At 41.0% G+C, this 19,940-nt stretch overlaps 1 protein-coding gene across 1 annotated transcript; it reads right to left on the bottom strand.

Moving 5' to 3' along the window:
* Positions 1 to 1,140: 1,140 nt before the first annotated feature.
* ackr3a (atypical chemokine receptor 3a) lies at positions 1,141 to 6,540 on the bottom strand. Its single transcript, XM_085374340.1, has 2 exons — positions 6,430 to 6,540; positions 1,141 to 3,677 (listed from the first exon to the last, which is right to left on the bottom strand). Exon 2 carries the CDS (start codon positions 3,606 to 3,608, stop codon positions 2,466 to 2,468), a length of 1,143 nt encoding a protein of 380 aa, XP_085230466.1. The 5' UTR covers positions 3,609 to 3,677; positions 6,430 to 6,540; the 3' UTR covers positions 1,141 to 2,465.
* Between the last annotated feature and the right edge of the window lie 13,400 nt (positions 6,541 to 19,940).

Genomic DNA, 19,940 nt, shown 5'->3' with positions numbered 1-19,940 from the left:
TCTCAGACAAGAAGGAGGCCGGGAGAGTATCATTAGCAGAGCACTGACTAGGTTGACCTTTGGATATCCCTGCACAGCTTTCTTATCGCAGTCATGACATAAATGCACTCCTGGTTCAACAACGAAGACTGCTGATCTGCTCTTCAGCTCCCAATATAACACAGCAACACAGTGTGTCAGCAAGACTATACTGTCCCAAGGTTACTACAGCTGGTGGTGTGACTTAACGCTATAAAAGGAGGTCAAGACACTGAAAATATGTAGACAAGGGTTGATGAGCTGTTTTAAAATGTGTTGTTTTAAAACGTTAGAAAGAGCAGGCACATACTCAGAAACAAAGGCAACACAGAGTTATTGTTATAGATAAAATAATAGAGTTTTGGTACTTTAAATTATGAGGATAACATTATCAGTGACTCCTGAGAAAAAAAAATATTATCCATTTCCTCAGGATAGGAGGGAACACTGGAAGGAACTGCATCAACACTTATGCCCTCAGGCAAACATGAGCATTGACTTTGGCCAAGATACCTCCCTCTTGGCCATCAAGATGATATTCCTTAATGAGCTCGTCATCCCATTAGAGGGGTGTGCACTGGCTAAAGAATTTATTGCATGCACATGGAAGTTTGCAGGTCAAGCACTGGGCATGAAAATCCAAAAAAGTGCTTAGTTTGTATCTTCTTGGAACAGTTTTGCAATTTGGTGGCAGCACGGCTGCTAAAAAGATATTAAACCCACATTTGTATATTAATCTGGTGGCAAGATGTGAACTAATCAAGGCTTTTCATCTGACCCTGAAAATAAAGTCTGTTTCCTTTTCCTTTAGTTTTTCAGTATGTCAATAACTGGAAAATGTGTTTTCCTTTTTATACTAAACCATATCTCATGAACTATAGCTGAACCACTCCTATCCTAGAGTTTAGCATATATTAGAGGTGGCAGCTGGGATTAACAATGAAAAGTGATACTGACTTGTCTTTTTAGCTGAAGTTTGATGATTCTTTGGATGGATTTATTCAAACAGTGTAGCAAAAGCTTTTTCTGAACCACATTCCATTTTTTTTTTAAAAAGTTTAAGAAAAATAAACAATCATTTGGGGTGAAGAAGAAATCACTGAAGCAAAATATTTTGTCTGCATTTAATATAGAATAATACACGTGTTACACATTACCGTGTCAAAGGAATGCCTCTGTTCTTGTAGACACATGTTTGCTTCTCAACTTCGTTCGAATTGCAACATGAAAAAAACATTTCGGTGTAACAGCTTACATATGTAACCAATCACATGAGAAGATTTGCCTGTGTCAGCATATAAAAAAAAGAAAAAGTTATTATTTACATTTTATAACATGTAAAAGTCCTCTTTTGCTGTCATGCTCTTTCATACACAGACACAGGGCATCTGTAATACCCAGACACCTCCACACACACATACACACACACATGCAAACATGATGATGTTTTTGTTATTTGGTTGCCAATAAACACTTGGGTGTTGCCTGTATGAGAGGAACAAAGCTTTTCATTTATTTTGGTCATAAGGTTTGCGCTGTCTGCGGCCTGCGTGATAACCCAGCAGGATTAATACCACATGGACATGTGTATCTCACTAGCACAGATACAAGATAAGAGTGACAGCAATGGATACTGTATAATGCCTTCCAGAACAGTCAGAAGCGACATGCATCTACTCTTTGAGCTCAGTAGTCACAGCTGATGGTTCCAGACTGATGGTCTGGAAAGATTTACGACCAAAATAAAACTGAGCCGTAAGGTTAAAGTAGGAGGGTAGGTTAAGTTGAGCTGAGCTAATCAGCAACTTGCTGTCTTTATGTTTAGTTTAGAAATATGAGAATAGCATTAATATCATAAATTCAGTCAGAGTGAAAAGTCTGTCTTTCAAAAGAGTTGAAGTGTTCCTTTAATAGGTAGAAACCTAAAAAAAAGTCTTTTGTCTTATTAGTAGGCTTTTTTTGCTGATGTGAGAAGAGGTTGTGGTCAATAACACAGCAGGACTTAAATACTGAGGCAGCACTGTATGACGTGGAGCTCTGAGCAGAAATCAGTGTGTGAAGACATTTAAGAGGAAATCACATTTAAACTCATATAAATACAACTATAAACAAAGATATATATACATTGAATACACATACAAACTTACAACAAATATAATTCTACATAGACAGCAAAAATTTAACACATTTACAATCACTGGTTTGGCTTTGCAATGATACTAGCTCCATGATTTCTGTAACAGATTTTATAATAACATTGCTTTCTAAGTGCTTTTCAATCAGTCCACCAGAGATGAAGTGTCACGATCTTCAAGCTTTTCTGTGACTCTAGCATTTCCTCTTCTAATATCAAACATAATGCTGATAATAGACGAAACAAATCAGCTGTAAAATAAGTTTACACTGAATTAAAGCTTCATTAAATGCTTTGCAGAGATTTGTAACTTTTAAATCTGTGGTGGGTTTTCTACGGCTACAGCAGAGTACTCGGCCTCAGACACGTTCGGAGCCTCGATGAGACGTGCCAGACCCGTCCTCGTCGAGTATTTGAAAATGAAAGCCTTCATGAGGTCATAGCGATAGTTTCTGTTGATGAAGTTGTAGAGGATGGGGTTGAAACAGCAGTGAAGCAAGGACAGGCACTGGGTGAGATGTAAGGCCACGTAGATCACATTCTCCAGGCCACAGGTCAGCGGCACTATGCCCAGCTGTGACAGAGCGTCAGCCAGAAGGACACCGTGGTAGGGCCCCCAGCAGGCCAGAAAAACCACAATGTAAGCTAGGATCACCCTGCGGCTCACGTGGCGCTCCTGCTCCACTGGGGAAGACGATGAAGTAGAAGAAGAGGAAGAGGAGTGAGCAAAAGCTCTGGCCAGCAGGATGTAAAACACAGCAATGATGGGGAAGGGGAGAACAAAGCCAAGCAGGATGAAGCTCAGCTGCACCCCCACCATCCATTCCTTGGGGTTCTCCTCTGGGTACTCAGGCCTGCACAGCATGATGTCCCCGTGTGCTGACTTCACAGTATGCAAAAAGTAGGTGTCTGGCACGGAGGCCATCAGAGCCAGCAGCCACACCCCTACACACGCACCACGGCGGATCAACTTCCTGCGTGCACCTCCCTCATCTGCATGCCGCGTCACACTCAGGTAGCGATCCACACTCATGCAGGCCAGGAAGAAGATGCTCCCGAAAAGGTTGACGAAGTAGAGCAGGTGCGTGAGTTTGCATGCCACTTCACCAAAGGGCCAGTGGCCATGCTGGGCCAGTGAGCTCACCCATATAGGCAAAGTAGCGCACACGCAGAGGTCCGCAACTGCCAGGTGTGTGATGTACATGTGTGTCTCGTGGCGAGGGCTGGAGTCTCTTTGTGCGCGGATGTTGACCCAGAGGACCAGGGCGTTGGCGGCCAGGCCGACGATGAAGATGAAAGTGTAGAGGACGCACAAGGAATTCAGCAGAGCCGTACGGTTGAATGCCGTTGCACACACCATTGATTCCACACTTGTTATGTTGCTGAATGGGTCAGAGAAGTTGAGCTCATCCAAAGAGTCCCACAGGACCTCCATATCACTGCTGCTTAGACTCATTTTTCAGCACTCGGAGAGGACAACAGACCGCTGGGAGGTAACACACACCGCCTCTGATTGGGACAGAGTCTGAAAAACATGACAGTAAATTATAATTTCTTGTAACATATATTTATTTTGATAATGACACAGCTGCCAAATGTGAGAGGTTTTTCAACAAACCTTCGGGTATTATATTTAAGATCTGAGGTTCTGCTGCATAAAGCCTGGCTTATTTTACTCATGTGCACTGAATGAACTAATAAAACATAAACCCACTTGTGGTATGCCACCAGATCCCAAAGAATCTTAATGCGGTTAACTTGTTAAAACACTGCTTTCATGACTTAATAGAGGTTCTCTGTTACCGTGTCACAAACAGTAGGATTTACTATGATTGATGTGCAGTCAGGGGGCAGCACAATAAATGTTTACATTAGCTCCACTGGCTCAGAGTGCAGATTAGACACAAGGAAGTGGGATCGAGAAGTCCAAACAGGGTGTATTTCCTGGACGTTCCGGGCATTCCAAGATAAAGCAGTGGTCAGGGTGGGAAACCTGACGCCAGAGTCTTGTTTGTTTTCTGCTCATAAAGCAGGCAAAGATTAGCTGTCACTCCCCAGATGATCAAAGAAAAGGCAGCTCGTAACTTTGAATACGTCATTCTGCAACATCTGAATCTTATAATGCAGCAGCACATGGCACACCACACACACATTTTTTTTTAAAAAAAGAAAAAAAAAGAGGCTTCATACATGCAGCAAATAAGGTGACTGAAACAGTATGTAAGATTAAAGAAGTATCAGTCTGGATCACCTTGGCAAGTCTAAAACCCGGTGTGATTTTGTTCACCCTGGCGGACCACCAAAATATTCGCCCTTACATGGTCTTCATTCACAGTATTCTGCTGTGATGTCTCTCTCAGCTAACTGTCAGCTTGACACAGTGTGAAAGATCAGAGGTGAAAGGGGATACATCAAAACCAGAACACAAGAGGCTTAACCCCGCCGTCGCCCCCGACTGACTTGTACGCCCACAGAGTGAATTGTGTGCGGAGACCAGCGGGAAGGCTTGACGCCTTCAGAATGGTCCGACCACAGTAAACATGGAGGTCACCAACCACTGCGTGACACAGCACGCCACAGAGCTGTGAAATGTGACCATATCAGACATCTGTCTGTGTAAGAAAACGGTGCTGTACATATAATAATTGGCACCAGTTCAAAAACGATGATGAACAAAAAGACAAGTTGAATTTTAGTCTAAACAAGGACAGCTGGAACATATTAAGATGTGCAGCTGTCTAGGGAAGGTTATGTCTGCTCTCGAAGCCTGCAGTCAGTTTGATTATTTATTTTCATTTTATGTCACTTTACACCTCTGCTGTGACAAATTTTGGGTAATATTGGTCAGTCCAGTTTACTTTGCACCATTTTGCTTTTAAGCTGCAGGACTGGTGACAACGTTTTTGCAAAACTTTGTGAAAATATTTGATTTTTTAAAGATTTTGCATCAGTATGATGACATGATACATTTTTTAAGCAATACCATACATTAGAATGAGTTAAAAAGGAAATTCCAATCAAAATAATAATAATAATAATAATAATTTATATGTAGTGTTAAATTAAATGTAACAGAAAGGGCTAGTAGAGAATTTTTGGTTTTAATATCAACATCAGATAAAAGGTTCTGTGGTAATACTGAATGCAGACGGTTGATCCAGCATTACTTCCAGCATCCATTCCTATTATTGCTTTTACATTATAATAAATTGAAGTACTACCTGTAGCATGGCCTGGGATAAAACAGTTTAAAAAGATGTCACGTATCACACATTTACTTTTACTTTCAATTGTTTGGGATGGCATGGAGACCCATTCATCCTGGAGGGATTTCCAAAGTGTAATCCCCCTCAATTGTTTCTAATTCCCTTATATTGTATGGAAAATACCTGCAGGTGCCAGGTAGCTCCGCGGGCTTCAAGCTAATTAACCTTTCAACACCCACACCGTTAGATAACGCAGACAGCGCATGAAACCCCTCTCTATCTCTCCGTCTCTGTCTTACTCGCTGTATCGCTCAGCGTACCTCTTCTCCCCCAGCTTTTCTTCTCCAGCTTTTCTTCTTTTATTTAGCTCGCCACTATCCACTTACAAATTAGGTTCAAAGTCTTTTGTATCTCAATACACAGAAAATAAAAGACAGGGAGGACGATTTTCATGTGCAAATGCTGCCCACACGGATCGTGCAGGTGCAGCATGTTTGTCACAAGTTTCTCCTGTCAGGCTCGATTTACAGTTCACAATCTGTAATCAGATATTCGCTGTTTAGGACAGGACATGAGGATTCCGCGTAGATGAACAGTAAAAGTGCTATTTTGTGCGTCATTACGCACAAGCACTAAATCCAAGTTGCTTCCGACGACAGACATGCAATGTCAGTGTTGTCATTGTTGATTTATATCAGACGAGAAACAAACGTCTGTTATCAGATTTGAGCTTGGTATACAGAAGCCCGACTCCAGATTTGAATAGGGGAGCAAACAAACAGATTACAGATAGGCTGGAAGGATTGAGAGCAATAAAATGGCTATTATTATAAATTGTTTATGTTTCACGAACAATTAAGCAATACTTTCCCCTCGTCTGGCATTTGTTATAACGATAAAGAGTCGATAAAAGTGTCAAAATGTAAGAAATAGAACAGAAACAGCTGCTGGTATAAGAAGTAAGCGGTCAAAATTACGTCGCGCATTTCAGAAGAATTTTTTAAGAGGTATTACAAGTTGAAAAAAAAAGAACACTTTTCCTGCCACACAGCTGCTTATTAAGCACCGTACCTGTCTTTCTTTTCCTTTTCAGCTCTCTCGAAGAGCAGGTTTATTTGCAATAACCCCTGATGTTAAAAGGATAACTTCAGATCCACCGCAGGAAACTTGCGTGCGCTGCCCTCCGCCTCCTCAAATGAATGCGAGCCTCCTGTTCTGCACTTGCTGATACTCCTAAGAGCTACGCCTTTAAGGCTGGTCCTAAACAGATATGCGTATTGACATGGCATCGCCAAGCGTTCAATCAACAGTCAGCTGCCCAGCGAGTTTCGGTTTAGCCTCACTGTTGTTCCCTTAATTCAGCTAAACGGTTAAAAAAGAATATGTAAAACTGGCAAATTTTATTTCAGTTGCAAGTTTCAAATGACATGCAGGTTTTTGTACGTCTTCACTGTAACAATGCACTGTAATATAATTATTCCGTTATCACATAGCCAATACAAAACATATGATGTATAATAATATTACCGTATTATTATTATTTTATGTAGACCACGACAATCATTTTTACATTTTAGATTAAACGTCCTAAAAATCTTCATGCAACATCTACCTTAACTTTGTGCTGCATGTGCATTGTTTTTCTAAGTAATTGTGCATAGTATATTAGCTGTAGCTGTAGTATTGCATCTGCATTATATTTTGCCATGATTGGCATTTTTGGAAAGCAGTTGGCATATATGAAAAATCTGTTAAGATATATAAACACAACCTGTTCAGATGGTTCACACAGAACTCATAGGAGTCAACATTATTGGCAGATGGTCAAAGTGTTGTTGTTGTTGTTTTATTTTTGGTTGTTGTTGGGGTTTTTTTGTTTTGTTTTTTTGCTTATGGGCTTATCTTCACTATTTTCCTTCAATTCACTGGAGCTCTATTTATATTTAAGGAAGTCACAACAGAAATAATCTGTAATCTGCAGGAGGAGTAAAAAAAATCTTTTTAAAACAGGAAGAAGCCTACAAGTGAACCCGACTCAGGTAAGGAGACCATCTGCCTCAACCGGTTAGGTTGAGAGTAGAGCGGAGAAACAATAGATAAACACAGATAACAAAAAATACTTGGCAGTTTGGTGGGGCCAGTAAGCGTAGATCAGGAACATCCAGCTCTAGAACTCGCAGAAAGAGAAAGGGAGAGAAATGCAACAGTACAACTCTGTGAGAGAGAAGATATTAAGTTAATAATATCCAAAGGAGGTCAAGCAGTTACACAGCTCTGGAATGGAAAAGGTTCTAAATGTTAACATACCCTAACAGCTTAGTGCCTTTGTGTTGGGAAACACTGATTTTCATTTGAACAGATATGGATACTTTAAAAAATAACTAAGTGGTTACTATTTGGTTACACACACACACACCCTACTCCCCCCCCCCCCCAGGCCCTTGCGCGCGCGCACACACACACACACACACACACACACACACCCTACTCCCCCCCCCCTTGCGCGCGCACACACACACACACACACCCTACTCCCCCCCCCCCTTGCGCGTGCACACACACACACACACACCCTACTCCCCCCCCTTGCGCGCGCACACACACACACACACACCCTACTCCCCCCCCCCCAGCTCCCCCCCACCCTTGCGCGCGCACACACACACACACACACACCCAAAAGAAGAATAGATAGCAGTTGTTGATCTTATACATCTATGAAAAAGATCACAGGCTCGCACTGATTGCAGATGGAAACATTTGTCAAACTATGAACTGAATGTGTCTTGAGACACAACAGACACAGACACTGGCAGGGCAGTCACAGTAACTCTTCCACTTTGTAATACAGAGATGTATGTATATTGTTATTGTAACTATTTGAAATTTTGGCAAATACTGCTATAGTCCTGACTGTTACTTCAGCATCCTTTGTTCCTGTTAAATAATACCCAAAGGATGTTATTTTTAAAGAAACCATTAGAAAAAATACTTTGTAGTACTGGTACTGGTAATACGGTAAGTTTATGAATATGTAATATCCCCACTGTCCAATGAATAAAGAATAAATAAATATATATTTATATATAGCCCCAAAGGAGCATACAAGTGCACTAAGAGTGCAAGAGAGAAGCAGTGATCAGTGCATCAGGGAGGTCTCCCAGCAGCAGAGGCCTACAGACACATGGAACAAGTTTGTCTTCAAGGCTTTCTGCCAAACAGGTTTTTCTCATACTTTTAACTCAAACAATGATAAACTCAACCAAGTAGCTTGTATGTTTCTATCAGCCAGATGTACTGAAATATTTTAAAGTGTGGACTTTGGAGGACACCACAGATCAGTGTCTTCAATTCGGTATTTAAACGTGAACTATGGTCATACCATAGTGAGCCTTCTGCTCATAAGCTATGATGTTGGATAATGGCCAGATTCTTTCTTCTTTCAGGACAGTTTCACATACTGCAATTTGAGTTTTCACTGGTGTGAAATTATGTCATTATTATTCTTGAACTATGACCAAAAATATGTTTCTGAGGTCACAGTGTCGTGTGACTTGCTCCTCTTTGAGTCAAAGGGAACATTTGTTCCAAAAGTTGAAAAAATTCTTTCAAGAGACAGAAGAGATATCACGCTCCCAAGAACGAGACGAAGATAATGGCTGTTGGTGTGAAGGCAAAATAACAGAGGAAGTCTAAAAACAATGGTATCATAAGCTATTTGAACCCCAGTGTCCTAGGTTAAAGTCCCATGAGTTATGCCAACTTTCCAACTTCCCACAGTAGACTTAATAATTCTTTCAAAATAAGAGCCCTTCACTTGTCTTAATAGCAAAATCACAAACTGCAGTGAGACTGTGTTGGTACAAAGAATGGTCTCTAATGGAAAGAAAACTGGTAGAAATCATTAAAACATGATGATATGATCAGAAAAATGATGAAAACATATTTGCTATTATTTCAAAACTCCAATTTTACACTAATTCATACAGCAAAATAAATTCCACTGTTTTTTATGTATAAAACAATTACAACAAGTACATCCCAGTACTGAGGATAAAATCATTATATTCAGCAGACATATTCATATGAGGGCAACTCCCTGCCGCACCCGCCCTAGTCAACTAAATATGAAACCAGTTGCAGACATTCAGTAAATCACATTTACTGTTTTTGGCTCCCACCCAAAACCAAGACATGGGTTAAACCCAACATTCAGCCCCAGAAAGATAACTGAAAACATCCTCTGAATAATGACAGTTACATTTTTGTCTAATGTTTGCTGTGTTTCAGGTTCATTTTGAACAATCCGACCAAATCATGATGCAAAGGGGTGTTGCGGGTGTTGTCTATTTTTTTTTTTCTTAAAGAATTCATGAAATGCAATGCTCGTTTTAAAAGTTTTCTTCAGTTTCACTTCAGTCTTTATCCTCTTATTTGACTCTTACGCTGTCTCATTTCAAGAATGTTCTTTGAAAGCGCCACAAAGCAGCGTGGGAGGTTTGCGTGTTTGTCAAAAGCTTCTGCTCACCTGCAACTCTGGTGGCCTCGCAGCTGCTTTTGCCACCACCGGAGCAATTAACCCCAAGTTCAATACAAAGACGGGACCACAAAGAGAGTCAGAAACTGTGGGATTTATTTAAGGAGTCCACTGCAAAAGGATATTTGCTTTGTCAAATCATAATAATATACTTTGATCGGGCTCATGAGCCTCTGCAGAGGGAAGTAATGTCTTTGATGTTGTGTTTAATGAGGGAAGTATTGACTTAACCAGGTACAGAGTGTCCAGCCTTTCTTTCTGAAAATGATATTGTTGACCTGCTTGGGTCACCAATTGGGCTAAAGTTTATTATGACTGCATGCCTTGTATACAGCAATGAAATACAGCCAGCAGCCTACTCTGACCTCATTAAAGAGCAAAGTAGTGAAGTCAGTTTCAATAAGGCTTTAAAGAGAGTTCCCACTACGCACGCATACCCATTGTCCTCCATATCAGAAGCATCAGGGGGGGATTTGTAAGCCTTTCTGATAAGCATCCGTAGCCCCGCAGACTGCTGCCAACCTCTGTTCTGCTGTCCTCATTCACAGGGAAGCCAGAGTGGGAACAGCAGGGGTGGCTGGGTGTGTGTGAGAGTGTGTGTTGTGTACTTTCTGCTTTCAACATGCTTTCTGCCACAAAAACATCCTTAATAAAGGTGTAATGAGTAAAGAATTCACTTATATAACATTAGAGACATTTTGACTTTATTTACTTAAAAACATCTTCAGCTCACGTCTTCATGCGGTTCATTTTAGCCGCTGCCATGATGTTTACTGCATATATATGTCGCGAGAGAGAGAAAGAGAGAGAAAACATCTGAGAGAATTTCCTTCAGAAGTTCATTCGGTTGAGAAGAAAGCATAAAGTTTTGGTCATCAAGTCCAGAAAACCTGGTAAACTAAGAGAAACTGTATCTAAAAAGATGTGTGGTTAATATTCTGGATCTCTAAAGTAAGTAAATAGGAGCCATATTTTAAATAATACACTGACACAGTAGTTGTTAGTTTATAAGTGATGTGTATTTTTTCCACTGCCCTTAAGTGGTCAAGTATTACTTAACTCAGCTTTAATGCTTGTGTTATTCCACGTCTGATTCACTAATCCCACACCTAGCACGTACCAGGCTACACGTAGAGTCCACGATTAATCTTTTCTTTTCATGCTATACACACTATAAAACTCTTTTAGACAGGTTTGTTCGCTAAGGAACAAGGTTAAGTAAAATCTGCTTGTCTTTGCCAAAATTCCTGAGATGCAGCATTTGACTCTTCATTTGCACAGTCTTAAATAGAGACATCCTGAGTTATCTGTTTTGATAAAGGCTTACTGTTTTTAATCATTCAAGCACAGTTTTTGAGAGATATTTGCCCAATTAAATCAAGATGAAGCAGGATAATCTGTCATGAGATAAGTGGATTGAAAAAGATAGGGATGCTGAAGAGGGAAAACAGTGAGTAGGAACCAAACGGAGAAAGACTGCATCAGTTATTGCAAATGACGGCTGTTTGCATTGTCTAGCCCTGCTTCACGGTGGCGGGTTTGACCGACACATTCTTTTTCTTGCAAATGTCCATTCAAAGGGTACCTCTCAAACTTTCTCCCCACCACATTGTTACAGTCGACCTCCCCTCCTGCTCAGAGGCTCCCCCGTGTACTTCTCTACACTCGCACATTCCAGCTTATCCACTGCTCCAACCTCACTCATTTTTCACTTAATTACTTAATTCATTTAAATTTATCTTTCAAGCCGAGAAGGACCTGCGTGAGCGAAGCTGAAAGCAGCTCGCACAAGGATGGAGCTTGTCAGGGAGTGCATGAACATGAGGGAGGGGTGACCACTGAACCTTACAAAGCTATTCAAAGGACAAAAGATTGGAAGTTATTTATTAAGCTGGACTTTGTCTCGGGTTTTTGCAACCCGTCTCTGCCAAAATAATATATTTTTACCGGAGCTTCTGATGAGGTGATCTTTCGGGATCTGTTCGTGCAGGTGCGCGTCTGGCAGAGACAGTGCGTCTCTGTCAGGAAATGTGGCAATCAAGGCATTCCTCACACTGACCGAGCATACCTTACAACAGCTCCATGAATGTAGGTGAAACCTGAGACCTGCTCAGATGTCCAAAAAAAAAAGGAAAATGTCAAAAGTCTCTGTGCTGAACATTTATGCAAAAATATTCCTAAAATTGCCTGAAACAATTGATTATGTAAGCTTTTTTTTTTAATCCTGGCCATCTGGTTAATGTATTCACTCTCCTTTTTGATCTTAGGGGAAATAGGTCTTTAGCTGCCAAAAGATCCATTATGTTCACTGGTAAGTTACTATATCTGTGTTCTGAGCAAACAGTGAGGGGTTTTCGGAGCTTTTTTGCTGAAAAAAACGCTTCCTCCTGTGAGGAAAATGGCTCTGAAGAGAACAATAAGAGTGAAACAAAGCAGCATACTTGTGAGGGATCAGTTTAAAGATGGTACAAAACTTAAAAACCCTAAACAGAACTGTAAAGATAATTCTCTGTGGATTGATCACTTCCAGGACAGTAAACTGATCCTTTTTTTTTTTAATATTAGAGACCAGAGCAGTCACTTTGAAGTCTTAACTTGTTCCCATTGTTTTCCTCTGGCTCTCTGGAAGAGCTTTCTTTTTGCTCTACATTCCCTTACCTCACTGAATCTGTCAGTGCCTTCATGCTAAGTCGTTGGCCATGACCGGCTGCGGCTCATATACTCCGTTGACTTTGTCCATCATCTCTGCACGCACTGGTAATTCAAACAAAAAGCAAATTCTGCTTTCCCCAAGCCGTTTACACACCTCACACTCTTTTTCTTTCCTTTACACACACACAGCAAACTGCTCATGTTCATTACTATGAGCCAGGTCACTGAGATCATGCAGGAGATAGGTAATAGGTGAAGAAAAGTCTAGCCCCAGGGGACACTGAACGTCCAGTATGGATTAGTGAATGACAGAATCTCTCCACAAGCTGCAGGAGAAGGTGTCCCTCTCTTTTTGTACCCCAGGGTTTACAGCTAATCTGGTAATCCTATCCTGACAATCCTGACATGTGCAATGCAACACATTGCCTTTCGATCCTGTTGACAAAGTTCACAGAAATTGTAGGTAACTTTCACCCCTATTGTCCTGTAACATTAGATGAAAAATGGACCATCAGGATTTCTGGAATGCGGTGTTGTTTTGGAGAAGCCTGCAGCAATATTTCAATACTTATAGGTGTCTTTGCCAGCTTATGGTTTTACATGAAAGCCTTGGTGCTGACGTACGGTCCCTGGGATCAAGTTCACAGTGTTATAACAAGTTTCAAACTTTTACGTTGCATCAACATGCCGAGGTGACCTACACAAAGCGACATTTCCAATGCAAACATAGCACATGTTAGGTTTTATGTGAGCGTGAGGCACTGAGAGAAGACCAAACAGTGTGGGTTTTATTGGATATAAACACGACTCCAAAGCACTCAAACATGATGATGGAATAAATAATGTAGGTAAACATGCTAGCAGAACGAAGTCTGACTCGGTTAAATGGAGGGAAAAAAGGAAAAAAAAGATCTACATGGTGGTAAAGTATAAATATCATGTCCTTTAAAGAAAAAAAACTGAGTGATCGATTAAAATCACAAGAGCAACATACGATGGAAAATTACCTCAAGCCATTTGTCTCTCTCCCAGGTGGTTCCCATTCCTGGTCTCCCCACAGATTTCATGCACACAAGTGAACATGGCACTGCAGGGGGATTACGGCCAGGATGTGGCAACGCAGGCCTCATCTGGAGTCCAACCCTCTGCGCTTTGGGCTGCTAGAGAGGGGCACTAGCATTAGCACCCTCATTCATCTAGCCTTTCCTCATAGTCTCATTTCTAAGCCGGAGCCCAGTTTCAGCTTTTGCTCTCAGACAAAAACATATGAGGCCATTTCCAGTCTTTCATTGCTTTTATTGATGTTTAACAGAGACAGAATGATCCCAGGGAGTAAAAAAAGAGAGAAAACAAGTCAAATAGAAACAAAACTGAACATCAGTGCAAAGGACCAAACAGAAATGAGGAATAGGGTGTGCTGTGTTCATCGTATGTCTGTTTTTATCATCACCCTGCAGTTTGAGGTGAAGATGCTCCAAGAGAGATCTGCTTCTCATTAGAATACAGAAACGCATTTAAAGAGGGAGCGTAATGGCTGACTGGAGCCTTAACCCTGTCACTCTGACACTCCAAACCACCAAAAGCCTCCAAGAACCTCCCAGCCACACTCAACCTTGGCTTGTAAATACAAAACAGCTTTGCTGCCTCACGTCAGCCTCTCAGTACCAGGCACCCTATACATCAGAGTCTGAATCGTAGCCAATAGCCTCATGTCCATTCATCAAAACACACGATGGCAGGCCTTCCGTGTGAGAGTTACAGAGTTGCAAAGTGCAGGCTCGCCTGGGCCCTATCAATGCCAGCTGACCCGAGTAAAAATGCCTGTCAAGAGCCTAATTTGTGGGACTGTTTATATGTGGTAATCTATGGTTAAATCCCCAGAGAAAAACATCTCCAATGAACATTCAGATCACTCATTTGTAAAAAAAATGTGTTAAATTTCCCATTGTGGTAAAAGTTTCCTGTGAGTTTTAACATAGGTGAGAGGAAGACTAACACAAAGGATGAGGATAAAGTGAGCAAGGGATGAAAGACACATCCTGCAGAAGTTCATGAAAAGAGGAAGGCGGTGGTGTTTTTGTTATTATTTTTTCACCCGTGTTTTTTCCCTCCTTTTCAGGCCTTTGAATAGAGTGTTTTGGTCCTGTTCCTCCACAGCTGTTGTAATGGACTCTTTTCATACAGGCTGTGATATTGCTTTTGGAACTGAGAGATTTACATTTTTTTATTCACAGGATCTGAATTTGTCATTTTTAACAACATTATCTACATGCTGCAAGAAAAACGTGGTTTAAAAGGCTAGCCTGATTGGTGTGGCTTTTGGACCAGGGATTGTACTCAGATGTCAGAGTAAATACCTCAGTTCCATAATGATGGGGAACATACAATGGGCACTCTGTGATGGGAAGGTAAAGGGGGCAGCTGAAAGTCAAAGCATAAAAGTTAACGCCGGTAGTTCTTCATTACAGACCTTTCCTGCTGCCAATCTTAATAGAAGTGGTCTGAAGCGCGCCTCGCTTTTCTTTGTGTACAAGCACACATGGATTCAGTCTCTCACACGCAAGCAAATTTCGACAAGCTGCATTTTTCTTTGTCAAGGAATAACCGATTGGATTTTAATGTAACCCTCGAAAGATTGAAAGGATGGATGATATAAATAATTTGCTTCGTATTTCTTCAGCGTTTTACCATCTCTCTCTCTCCCACTCTGTTGTGAGTCATCATATTTAAAGGCTGGCCTGTTGTTAACCCTGTGACATCTGGTGCAAACACAAGCACCGATTTATGACCTAATCAAAACTCCCAAAAGTTAACAAAGAACAAACAGTCATATCTGGCACACAGAGATTTACTCGGAGATTTAGAGTAGAAGAAAGTGTTTACTTTACACTGTAAATTCTTCATATTTACCTTTTAACTTTTTGAGAAACACATTTCTTGAAGTGTGCAGTTGAAATAAACACATTCAGAAGAACTTCTTTTGTGTACTACTTATTACTTAGGCGTGAGTCCTTCAGAGTCTGAAAAAGATTCTGTGAAACTCCAGCCAAAGGTCTCAGCCGGTGTCTTCACTGACAGTGCCACTTACAATGAAAATGAGAGAGAACCTTGTTACAGTTGGAAGAAGTTTACGTTCTAACATGCAGTTAACATTGTCAAAGCATATATTTTAACCCAATCCGTGATCCTTTCTTAAACCTAATCAAAAGATTCTTGTGCCTAAAGTAAATCAAAACAAAAACCTAAAAACAAGAGTAAAGAAAAAGTAGCTCTGCAGTTGTCCTTTGTACCGGGTGAAGTTTGTGTGGCTTGTTCTCACCTCCTGGAAACATTTGTGAGTTTTTATATGACATCTGGCTACAGCAGAGCACAAACCATGTATGTTTAAAAATGACACTAGATGAGTACCCAGTCATGGATTGCAAATAGAATTTTATGTAGCTTCTGGGTCTAAAAAGTAAAGCTAATGAAGAAGTGTCTTAAATCTACAGACTTTCTCTAGGCTGTAGAAATAAGTTGAATTGTAAAGAAGGCTACAGAAAAAAAAAAGAAAAAGAAACCTCGGCTCATTTGATTAGGTCTGGAAACAAGATGGAACATCTCACTAGAGTCTTCCTCTGCTTTAAACAAAAAAAAAAGGAACTTGCTCCTTTAATGCCTCTTAATTAATGTGTTATTTCCTCTGTTTTACATGTGTAAGTTTTTGCAAGGCAGCAAATGAAAATTCCAGGAACTCACGGATGAGAAAAGAAAACTTATAACATCAGACTGCACATGGTGGTTTTTACTCTTTTGCTTTTGTACAATTAAAAAATATATATATTCCATATACTCCACATAAAGAGGGCCTGGGAAATGTTGCGTCCACCAGATCTACCTTCAGGTCACAACATTAGATTGTTATTTATGACTGAATGAATATCTGCATTTGGACTTCCAGCACTGTTTTTCCGGAGACTTTTCAATCACTGGTATAAGATGGTGCCCACTTCCTGCCATTGAACCAGCCAAAAATGGCCTTCAATGCAGACAGGGTGGGAGAACTGATATGGACAATGGGAGAGCAGGATGGACACCAGATCACAGAGCATGGCACAGCCCTAACATACATAAACACTTCAGACTCCAGCACTATATAGTTTTGTGTCTGGGACGATGATGTCATCAGAAAAAGTCCTCAGAATCTTCTCATGGCATTGAGAGGTTGCTGTGTAGATTTGCTTACATGGAAGATTGCCATATTTTTTCATTATTAGGCCATAATGAGTTACATATGTTATGTGCTAAAACACGTTAGCTGATAAACTTCCACTAACCTGCATGACGTCTTTAGTAATTACCTCAACAGTTTTTTTTTCTATTTTGTCATTTTAGAACAAAAAAAGGATATGATCTGAAAATGTTCTTGCTATGAAGACAGGTGATTATGAGGCTGGACCCGACTAAGACAAACAAACACGCAGTGACCTTGTGAAACCTAAGCTGTGAAATATGCACACCATCCAGTCCCTACATGTGACAGGCTGTGGTCTGCACATCTGAGTGCAAGGCCATTTCCTTAAGTGTGCCTCCCCCCCCCCCCCCCCTCCATCCCCCCTCCCCCCATCTCATTTCCTCCATACCCAAACAAAAGCTGTTTCTCTGGGAAAAGGCCTCAGCCACTCATGCGTCTTCGCAGACCTCGCTCCTGCATGGAAGCGGACCCTTAACTCACCAGAGCGCTTGTTTACAAACTGCACCGTAGCTTCACCCAGATGGCATGCAAGACGACTGATTTGTTCAAAACAACATTCAGTCAGGCCACCCAAACACACGAGTCGAAGCTTTACACAAAAACGCCAGAACGAGACAAAGCGCAAGCTTCACCACATGAGCAGCGTAAATGGGAGTGGGCTTACCAGTAAAAGGGAAATAGGATTACTTCATAAAGTCAGTTTTCATCTGCTGTCTGATTTTTCTCTGATAAATATACTGCAACCTATTTTTTACATTAAAAAAACAGCTGAAATTACAAACTATATAAACACATTTGCTGAATTTTAAGAATTTTCTACTTGGCCAATGATATTTTACATCATACAGATGTTTTTACGATATCCTGGCTATATCTCATATACCAAACACAAGACAAGCTGTAGACATTCTAGGTCTTAATGACAATATTTACCATCTAGGAAGTCTAACAGGAAAATAAAATGTTCTACTCAGTTATAAATTCAGAATAGAAGCAGCTTTAATTTGCCATTAACTAAACAAACACTGTTAGTAGCTTTTGCGCAGGTGGATCTCTACTGTCAGTCTAAACTCTTTGCTATCGTGTTTCTCAAGGACCTCGAGCCTCAGCTGGAAATCCTTTTCCTAATCAAAGGAGTCCAAGGGAGTAAAAGAAGAGTGCCTCTTTTCCCTGGAAGGTTTGCAGTCATGCACGCAAGCCCTTTTGCATAGCGTTGCGGGGCTCGGAAGAAACATGAGCTGGATCCCAGAAAATCTGAGCACCTGGGTGCCACAGTTGTGCAGGATGTAGTAAATCATGTCCACCATTATCTGCCTGTTTAATGCCTTTTTATCTGTAGTGAAACACACTGGCAGTGTGTACAGTGTGACTTTTAGTCTCTTTTAATGCCATCTTCACTAAACCCTTACTCAGAACTCCCAGAGGTTAAAGACCTAATGGCTTTCTTGTTCTGTATAAGTAGTAAACAGATTCAGTGGGGGGAAATATTCCACATAACCAGACAGTATTTAAAAAATCTCTTATGAGCCCTTACTGTGAAAGCTCCCGTGGTATTTGATTCTTTTAAGTAGTGTAAGCGCCTGATCCATCCAGTTTTTCATGATTGCAAGAACACTGAATGAGTAACTGAGGATTTAATAAAAAACGTTTACAACTAGGTTTAATATGTGTTTACAGGGCAACACAAATGCTCTCAGGCACTCAGGCTCTACCTGAAAAATAATAAAGCTCTTCCTCTGTGAATTAATCCTGCCCTTTCATGTTGGTTTCCCTTCCTCCCATACCACTTATGCAGGTTTTCCCTGCATAACAGACGTGTTTGTGATTCTTTACTTTTCCTGCAACCCAAAGTTATACCGCTGATGTCCACAGCAATAGCAGTGACTTCAAACGTCATGCCATGCCAGCTCTGTTACATCTGCTGTGCAGCTCCTAACTGTTAAAACCTCCACAGCAGCATCTTTGGCAGCAGCGCTGAATAAGCTAGTGAGCATACACAGTCAAGGCTTTCCAAGCTGCCAAGAAAAGAAATATTTAGATTAGATTAAGTCTAATCAGAAGCAAAACTTTCCACAATTACCAGCAAAAACTAGACAAAGAAAATTCCTTTTTCTGAGGCAAAGTGTCAGCTATGAATGATGGCTTACTAATGTGTGCAAGCTGCTCAGGCTAGTGTGAAGCCTAACAAGCTGTTTGTCTATGCCCATCTAGCTCTGCCACACTAAGGTGCTCTCAGTTAGCAATCGAGGTCATCAATCAGCCAGCTGCCACTGGAGGATTAATTCTCATGCCTCTTATTTCCATATATCTGTTACTGAGAATGGGTAGCACTTTTATGTGGATTCACTGAAAGTAAGTTGGAGATTTAGCCTATTTTAAACTTAAAAAATCCAAGTATTTCTTCTGCTTCAAGACAATGTGAGTTTTTTCCCATTTGGGCCAATCCTGAGAGAGACAGAGCCCATGTTTGTCTGCGTTTCTGCATGTGTGGTCTATTGTGCAGCAACTGTAGATGTTTGAGCGTGTGTGCTTCTTTCTTTGTCTTTGGGGTTTTTCAGTATGGTGTGCCACTCCTGAAGTCTTCAAGCCACATGAAACAGATGTGGCTGAGTGATCCTCTCACTCTACTGTTTCTGGTCTCCAGCACTGTTTTCCTTTGCATTAGCTTTCTGCAAAGAAACAGTTGCCGGAGGTGAAGCCCACTCATGGAAGTTGCCCTGTAAAAAAGAAAAGAAAAGAAAAATTAGAGCCAGCACAAGGCATCAAAGGCAGACGTGAGCTGGCAGACATCTGGGACCAAAGGCTGTCCTAAGTGTCTCTATCCCAGCCACTGTGAGGAGGAGGTGGGTAACCAGCAACTGCTGCATATTAACGCATAGCAGCATGCCACTTGAATGAGACATACAGTATAGCCTAAGCACTGTCAGCTATGTTTCATTCTGTGGTCTGTCTTTTTTTTCTAGTTTATTGAGCCTGACTTCATCTTTAATGACTGGCAGACATTTGTCAAAGCAGTTCTTAGATTTTTGGAAAACTGCGGAGCATTTTAGTGTTTATGAGACGTTTTATGTCATCTCTGTGGCTCTTCTGTTTCTTAAACTTCACTCTAGTGTGCTGCTCTTGACTGTGCTTCTTACTGAGCTTGTCATAGCATTCCCT

This window comes from Diplotaxodon limnothrissa, linkage group LG16, assembly GCF_057381915.1.
Source record: "Diplotaxodon limnothrissa isolate DT_005_m linkage group LG16, D_limnothrissa_male_GT1.1, whole genome shotgun sequence".
Classification (NCBI taxonomy): domain Eukaryota; kingdom Metazoa; phylum Chordata; class Actinopteri; order Cichliformes; family Cichlidae; genus Diplotaxodon; species Diplotaxodon limnothrissa.
Note: the sequence above shows the minus strand (reverse complement) of the source record. Positions and strands in the feature narration are given on the sequence as shown.

Coding starts and splice junctions, on each gene's coding strand:
- ackr3a (XM_085374340.1), bottom strand. CDS start 3,608: ATGAGTCTAAGCAGCAGTGATATGGAGGTCCTGTGGGACTCTTTGGAT.